The 8,508-nt window shown below is 37.9% G+C and overlaps 1 protein-coding gene across 1 annotated transcript in view; it reads left to right on the top strand.

Moving 5' to 3' along the window:
* Bmx (BMX non-receptor tyrosine kinase) overlaps positions 1 to 8,508 on the top strand; it is a 64,454-nt gene that overhangs the window by 12,915 nt on the left and 43,031 nt on the right. The window contains exons 5-8 of the mRNA XM_029534583.1: positions 2,557 to 2,676; positions 4,173 to 4,237; positions 7,266 to 7,441; positions 8,125 to 8,181. Of these exons, the coding sequence (XP_029390443.1) occupies positions 2,557 to 2,676; positions 4,173 to 4,237; positions 7,266 to 7,441; positions 8,125 to 8,181 (418 nt within the window). The remainder of the gene's footprint in view (positions 1 to 2,556; positions 2,677 to 4,172; positions 4,238 to 7,265; positions 7,442 to 8,124; positions 8,182 to 8,508) is intronic.

The raw sequence follows: 8,508 nt of genomic DNA, 5'->3' as shown, positions 1-8,508 counted from the left end.
ATATATATATATATATATATATATATATATATATATCACAAAACACACACATACACACTATATAACACATCTGTGTCTCTGTTTCCTGACCTGTAAAATGAGGAATATATTTCTTTTCTCCTATAGCAGTTGCATTTATGAATACAATATCCTTTTACATAAAGGTCATTGTGGTTATAATGGGGCTTCCAGGAGAAGCTCTAAGATTTTGCTTTGCAGCCCTTCATTTTTTGAGGGATTCTCCTGGGTCTAAATGGTCATATAGATATTTCCCATATTCAGCTTTTGTTTAGCCCCTGTGTCTCCATTTATGGGTTCTTCTTGAACTATACACATTGTCCAGGCTTTGGGGAGGGGTGGGGTAATACACATGAGGGTTTATGAGTAGAAAAGGAGAACAAAGAGACAAGCAACAATACATCTCACTATATATACCCATCACTGTGTACAATATACATTTGAAAACAGTATCTATGTATGTTTTTTTTTTTCAATCTCTGTTCTGGAGGATAGAGAGGATGAGTGACATTGTCATCAAGTTAGAAAACTAACTTGCCATGGGAGGACAAAGGCTCTCTCACTTAAATATTTCTCCTTACGAAGTTTCCCCAGTTTGCACCATATCAGTGTATTTAACTCTGTAAGAGTCATGATAGCAGTAACAGCCAATCCTCAGGGTTGTTGGACAGAGATGCACCTGAGAAAAAAAATACATAAAGTCACATACAGTTTCTAAAATATAAGTGTGGGAAGTGTTGCAATGCGGACTTTCAGACATCGTTGGAGAATTAGTATCCTTTTAGTTGGATACATTAGAAATCTTGACACATTAAAGGGAAACAGATTAGACAGCAAAAGAACATGAAATTCCAATAATTTTTTGGAACTAAAATCAGAAATAAGCATTTTAGGATCTTTATTCATTCTGTCATAATTAACCTTTGATGCTCATTAGTTTTTCCTTGGGGCCATCAAGGAACTGAACTGAGATATACTAAATAAATGTTATTACTAAAACCTACGTTCACTGAGCAAATGAGGCCAAAGACTTATGTATAGTATTTTATACCCCTTCAGTGATCCAGCACAATATTAATTATTATCCCTTAGGTTGGGTTAATAAAGGAAGAACAAGACTCTCTTGGTTTCAAAGTTAAGGATTTTCTAGATGAAGATAAAACCAAGAGGAAAGAATTGAAGTCATACATAGAACCAACTCTCCTCAACTAAAGATGCTTCTGAGCATCTTTATCTACTAAATCCTTGGAGGTTTCTCTGCTGTATTGCAAAACTCGTTAATTTTCTGTACATAGAAACATTCCAAGATTGGAATTTAATTTGTCGAGACTAACATAGCCTTATTCTCATGGTTCACTTTTCCACTACTGGAGATGGAGTCCAGGACTTGATATCTGCTAGGCAGGTGCCCTACAACCAAGCTGCACCTTAGCTGTTCTTCTCTAATATACACATATCCTAGAAAAGTAGCCTCTAGTTAGGTGTGCTGGGGGAGTCCTGAAGTCCCAGCAGTTTGGGAGGTGGAGGCAGGAGAGTCAAGAGTCAAGATCAGGTTTGGCTACACAGTGAGACAAAGTTAGATTTGTATATATGAGATTTTGCCTCAAAAAAGGTAGCTCCCCACCCCCTCAAATTATGTATCCCTTAGAGTAAGGATGTCAAAGTCGTGGAAGACAAAGAAATGACAGGAAACTATTCTAACTCAAGGACAACTAAATAACTAAATTTCATAAATAATGCTGGACCAGAACTTTGATCAGAAAAAAAAGTAATTTAAAGAACATTATTGGAACAATTGCAGGAAATCAAACATAAAATATATTAAATTTCCTGAAATTAAAAATTTGTTTTATAGTTAGGTAAGTGAATACCCCTGGTAATAGAAACTGTGTGGGGAAATATTTATGGGTGACATTATTCAAGCCATATATCTGCTGTTCATTCTAAATTATTGATTGAATAATAATGATAAAATTTTAGAACAAAAATTATGTGTGTCTTAAAGAGAAAGAAGCAGTAACATAAAATACTTAACAATTGGTGGATCTAAGGAACAGGTGGAAAAAGGATACAGCGCAGGATTCTTACTATACCTTTAAAACTTTTCCAAATGAAAACCCATAGTAAGTACATGCTCTCAGAAACTCTTTTTGCCTAAGATCCAGTCCTACCACCTAGCCTACTTCTCCCACTGAAGACCATCAGGTGCTGTAACCCAGTCAGGACCTTTCCATATATACTTATAAAATCTTAATGACAAGCTAGCCAGTGTATGCATTTTTCCTAACTCGTTCATGTCAGAATGATACATTATTATGCTGTAGTTAGACTGTGGATTATGCTGTGGTTTCTGTTTATTCTTTGAGTTTGTTAACTTCCTGGTAAAAAAAAACAACTGCTTCGGTAGACACTGGGTCTGACCTCAGTTGCTGATAAAGGAGATTGCCATTGTACTGAGATTATCGTATTTACTTATTGCATTCCTTCTTTTGGGCCAACATCTGCTTATATCTTGTATCCTTCCTGCTTGCCCTTCAGAGATACGGGGCAACCCTCACCTGTTGATCAAGTACCACAGTGGCTTTTTTGTGGATGGGAAGTTCCTGTGTTGCCAGCAGAGCTGCAAAGCAGCCCCAGGATGCACTCTCTGGGAAGCATGTATGTGTGATGGGAACTTGGGGTGGTTTAGAGTGGCCCCCAGGTCAAGCCTTCCCAATGCCAGATTAGTTTTCCAAAATATGTCATATTGATTGGCATCGTAGCAATACAGCTTTGTGAATGCTAAGTTAAAAATGAAGTCTAATTTTAATGTTAGTTGACTCCCTCAATATTAATATATGCCTGTTTTTCATTTCATGAGAAATGCTTATAAAATTGAAACCATAATACACAGAGAGAAAAAAAAACATGAACTTGGATGGGTAGGGAAGTGGGGAGAATCTGGGAGGAGTTGGGGAGAGAAAAGAATATAATCAAAATATACTTTATGAAAACATTTTAATAAAAAATTGAAAACATGGGTCAAGAAATGACCCATTAATGCCTTTCATAATTCTATAGTTTAAAACAAACTCATTAGGATCAAAATGTGGTGAGCATATCACCATGAATCAAACTGCTAGGTTTCCCACTTGATAGAAGATGAGGGCTGGGAAGATGACTCAGCAAGTAAGAGCACTGACTGCTCTTCCAGAGGACTCAAGCTCAATTTCCAGCAACCACATGGTGGCTCACAATCATCTGTAATAGGATCCAATGCTGTCTTCTGGTGTGTCTGAAGATGGATGCAGTGTACTCATTTACATATAATTTTAACAAATAATTCTTTTAAAGAAAGAAAATGAGAGGCAGGAGAGGTGACTCAGTAGTTGAGAGTACCAGCTGCTTTTCCAGAGAAGGACTGGGTTTGGTTCCCAGCACTCATCTGGCACTTCACAATCTGTAACTCCAGTTCCAGCAGTTCCAGTACCTTCTTCCAGCCTCCTTGGACACTGCATGCTTGTGGTACACAGACACATCCAAGCAGGCATGATGGCATATATTTGTAATCTTGGTACTTAAGAGCTGAGTCAAGAAGATCATAGTTTGAGACTAGTCTGAGCTACATAGTAAGTTCAAGACTAACCCTCACACTGAGACCCTGTCTCAAACACACACACACACACACACACACACACAGAGAGAGAGAGAGAGAGAGAGAGAGAGAGAGAGAGAGAGAGAGAGAGAGAGAGAATTCTTATATAAAAAACAAAAAAACTCATGAAACAACCCTACTTATTAAAAATATATAGCAAAAATACAATTTTTAAAATGTAATAATCTTAATTATCACATATGCCAACATGATGATGGCTAGTATTACAAGATTTGTTTAAAGTAATTGGTCATTCTGTACTGGTGTGTTGGTTTCTTAATAACATGTGGAAATGAAGTATAAATGGCTTGTTGGATTTAGAGGAACTTGAACTTTCAGTCCAGGCATTGCAGTATGCCAGTCGAAGGTGGAAGAGTGCTGTTTGAGTTGAGCATTACATGAGAACACTCCAGAATTGCTTGGAATGTTAAGTCTACGTTCAGTTGATTTGGTGATAGTGGTTCATTTCTTTTCTGATTCCCTGTGTTGGGTGTTTTCCTTTGTTCTGTTTGCTTTTCAGATGCTGATCTGCACATTGCCATCAGTGATGAGAAACACAGAGCTCCCACTTTCCCAGAGAGGATAGTAAGTCCAGTTTTAAATTATTTTTAAGGATGGGCTATTTGCACGTGTCATTCTATTTTGTCCTAATTCATCCTCTCTCTTCTCCCTCACTGGTTCCCTTTCATAGTCTGCAGGCATGTCCTATGTATTCCATTACCTCTCATTTTTCTCCTTAAATTATCTTTCCTCCCTCTTTATTATTCCTGTTTTAGTTTATGATCTAAACACACACACATTTAAACACAGAGAGACATATGCATTCTTACATACACATGTACACGTAATTCTAAATTTAGGTTCTGTATATGAGAGAAAATGTGCAGCATTTGTCTTTCTGGGTCTGGTTTATTTAACATAATGCTTTCCAGTTCCCATGTTTTTTCCTGAAAATCTCATGATTTTGGTTTTGTTTAACAGCTGAATTAAATTCCATTGTGCATATGAATCACATTTTTCATCTAGTCATCTGTTGATGGACACTTATGCTTGTTCCATTTCCTTGCTATTGTGACTAGTGTAACAATAAATAAACAGTATACATGGGTGTGTGTTACACTCATGTTGGGAACATGAACCTGGGAAGCAGGCCCTAAAAAATTGGGGCAGACTAAAGTCTCATGCAATAGACAACTTTGTTCAGAGCATCAGACAATTTATATTTTGAGGGTATTCTGACAGTTAAGGAAGGTCAAATGAGCAAAGGTCACATGAGTTTAAGCTGTATCATCAAAGGAAACCATGCTTAGCAACTTCTTTGGACTAACAAAAGTAAGATGTTGAGTAATCTGAAATAAACCAACTCCTATTTACTACTATACCTGGGAGGGGCACAAAAGCACATTCCAAGAACAACCCATGTTATAGAGAAACAGAAGTTATAAAATGTTTGCTTTGTTCCCTTGGACTTATCTTACAAGCTCTCAAAATTCTTCTCACACAGCTTAATTCATGGACCATGTTCCAACAGGTGTGCAATTATCTCTAAGTCAATAGTCTAAAAAATATTTTGCAAGCAGGATATAGTAAATAAAGCAACAGTTTCCAGATTCAAGACTAGAAAAATGTGGACTTCATACGAATTTTTCAACAGAGAGAGTGGCCTCTGGCTTCCCTAGGATAGCATCTGAAATGGCGTCTCTGATCTATGATGTGTTTTAAGTTATGATATTCTTCTCTTTCTAATAAAAACACATATCATTTTCCTGAATCAACACAACTGACAAAAACAACTCATTAAAAAAATACATTAGGTAGCATTCTCCAGTTTCATGTCCATACAGAATTTCAAAATGTGACATTATTTTGAAACAAGATGTTTTGGGGCATAACTTAGAGTTAAGGGTCAGGATGAGATGATACAGGGCAAGAGTGGGCCATAAGGCTGAAGGCTGGTGCTTTTCTAAGATAGAGGGCATAGGGAGGTGGCTACTCAGAGCAGATGACAGTGTAAACACCTATACAGACACTTCTCCCACTTTCTGTCCTCCCCCTTCACCCCATCCTCTGTGTGTGTGAGTGTGTGTGTGTGTGTGTGTGTGGTGTGCGCACGTGTAGCTACAGTAATTGTAGTACTAGGTAGAGTGTATTTTCTGAATGAGGGGAGGGGGTGGCATTCTGCTCAGATTGCATTTGAATAATTTTATAATGCATTTATCTTTGGAGAGAACCCTTCGTTGAATTTTATCAATGATGGCATCCTTTATAACAAGTAATTCTAGGACAGTGAATCCTCAACTCTACATAAATGATATCCCTGAAAAAAAAAATAAGAAGGAAAATACAATGCAGGGGAAAAGATGTAAAGTTCATACAGAATGAATTTTTAATAGAGTCTAATGTACACTTAGAAAAGCACACAAATATGCTCAGCTTGTAAATTTCCAAAACTGAACCAATCTACATAAAACACATTAAGATTAATAGAACATCAGGAAATGCCAGGGGTACTTAGGTTTTATTTCAGTTAACACATTAGTCAAGAGCAATTGCTAGCCATATAGATGTTCAACCTCATTGATTGTTTGCTTGAGTTACCCAAACACATCCTCACACAGACAGACAGAAAGACACAGACACACACACACACACACACACACACACACGAGGGGGTGGAGAGATAGGCATAGAGATAGATTACGCAGTCACTTGTCTGTCTTGTATGGTTCAGTTATGGGAGTTTTAATTTTTAATAAATGGTTATATTTTATTCTAATTTCATATAGAGTTCCATCATATGTTATACTACCGAACTATTCTCTTATTGTTGTCCTAACAAATTACCACAAATCTGATGGCTTAAAGCAACATGATTTATTGAGTTATTGCTTTATAGTTCTGAATTTTAAAAGCTTAAAAATGGGTCTAGCTCAATGTTTCTTCTGGAAGATTTAGGTGCAATCTTTGCTTGCTTTGCGTAGCTTCTGGAGGCTGCTATTTGCAGTGATTCCAGATGTGCACCTTCATCTTCAGAACTGGAGGGAGAGCAGCTTCTTTGCTCTCTGCCTCTACTCACACAGTCACATGCTCTACCTAATCCCTTGCATATCTGATTATATCAGGCTCATCTCTATCTCTCAGAATAATCCCTCCATCAAAAACACCTTAATTTAGTCATGAACCTCTTTCACCATGAAAAATATTCACAGATTCTGCAAGTTAGGACATAGACATGTGGGGAAGCCATTTTTTAGCCTACTGTATCAACTATATATTTTCTATCTTATCATCTTGGTAAGTGTTTTAGCAGTTTCCAATTTTATCCAATTCTAATTATTCTACTATGACCATTTTTTTATATATCATTGGATTTTTGCTACTGGATATAATATATAATTGCTGCCCTATAGGATAGAGACACCCAGCCCTACAACATTCTGCAAATGAGTTCTCAACTAACAAAAGCATGAGTGAACTGTGGTTCTATATCCTTGTTGATGCTTAATATTGTCTCTGTGCCTCCCTCTTTTCCTTTCTTCCATCTTCCCTCTTTTGTGTAGGGATTGGGTCTGTATCTCTTTTGTAATACAATAAAATCTCTTGTTCTCCAAAGCTGAAGATTCCAAGGGCAGTTCCCGTTCTCAAAATGGATGCATCACCTTCAGGTGCCATTCTACCCCAATATGACAGCTACTTAAAGAAAAGTTGTGTTTCCCAGCCAACCATCAACATACGCTATATTCCAAGGGAAGACTGCCCTGACTGGTGGCAAGTAAGAAAACTGAAAAGGTAAAGCTAAGCATTTGAACCGACTCCCCAGAATACGAATATAGAATATAGAATGTCTCTTGTCCCATAGCCTCAGACTACAGCCTCAAAGCTGGTAGTGCAGACCTTAGCTGAACTAGGGTGGTCATCTCCAGAAACACTGAGTACTTGAACTAAAAGGGTAGGGAAGCCAAGTGGCCCCTCTGGACCTGAGAGTAGAGATTTCAAAGATCCTATCTAACATTCCTCATGATCGCTTTAGCATTTTAGTCCTTCCCCCTTCTCGCTCCCAATTCCTCCAAATAACTGCCTAACCCTAAGCATAGAATCTATCAGAGGTCTCCCTTATATAAAAGGGTGAGTTTAAGGTAGGCTTATTTAGTCCTTTCAGGTTTTCAGCTAATGATGCTATCCAAACTCAGAATTGAAAGTGAGTCTATTTCGAGGGGGTCTTGATGCTCAGTAAATGTTTAACTGAATGGCAACCGGTCAAGTGTCATTCCTTCCTTTTTTGCTGCCTTAGACTTCAGCCCCACCATACTGTCCACTGTCTGTCATTCTCAGAGATGTCAGCTTCCTTGCCGAGGACTGCTGGTGTCTGTCTCTACATAGAGTAAATGCAGAGCCTATCTCTGACACATTGTTTATCTCCTTTTATACTCTTACTCCTTGACTTTTCTCACCCTCACTATTTTTACTTAAAGCAAATGCCTTACTGTACCGACAATTCAGCCACAGAGTCACGTGGAACCTGAAAGAACGTAAGTATATACCATTGGATATAAATGTCTTTAAAAATAATAAATCGTGGTTTTTCCCCTCTAGGGCATAGCTAGTTTCTGAGTGCATTGTCTATACCTGACTGTGGAGGAAAGGCTGCATTTATTTGTCTTTTGCCCAGTTCACGTATAGATCAAGGCTGGCAAGATGGCTGTCTACTTGAGTATCCAGTTTAGGCATGTCACCTCTGAGGCTCTGAGTTCAGTCCCACATTTCCCATGATTGAAGGAGTGAACTAGCTACTTCAAGCTATTGCAAGTTTCTCTCTCCTCTCTCTCTCTCTCTCTCTCTCTCTCTCTCTCTCTCTC

The sequence above is a fragment of the Mus pahari genome, chromosome X (genome assembly GCF_900095145.1).
Source record: "Mus pahari chromosome X, PAHARI_EIJ_v1.1, whole genome shotgun sequence".
Taxonomy (NCBI): Eukaryota; Metazoa; Chordata; class Mammalia; order Rodentia; family Muridae; genus Mus; species Mus pahari.
Note: the sequence above shows the minus strand (reverse complement) of the source record. Positions and strands in the feature narration are given on the sequence as shown.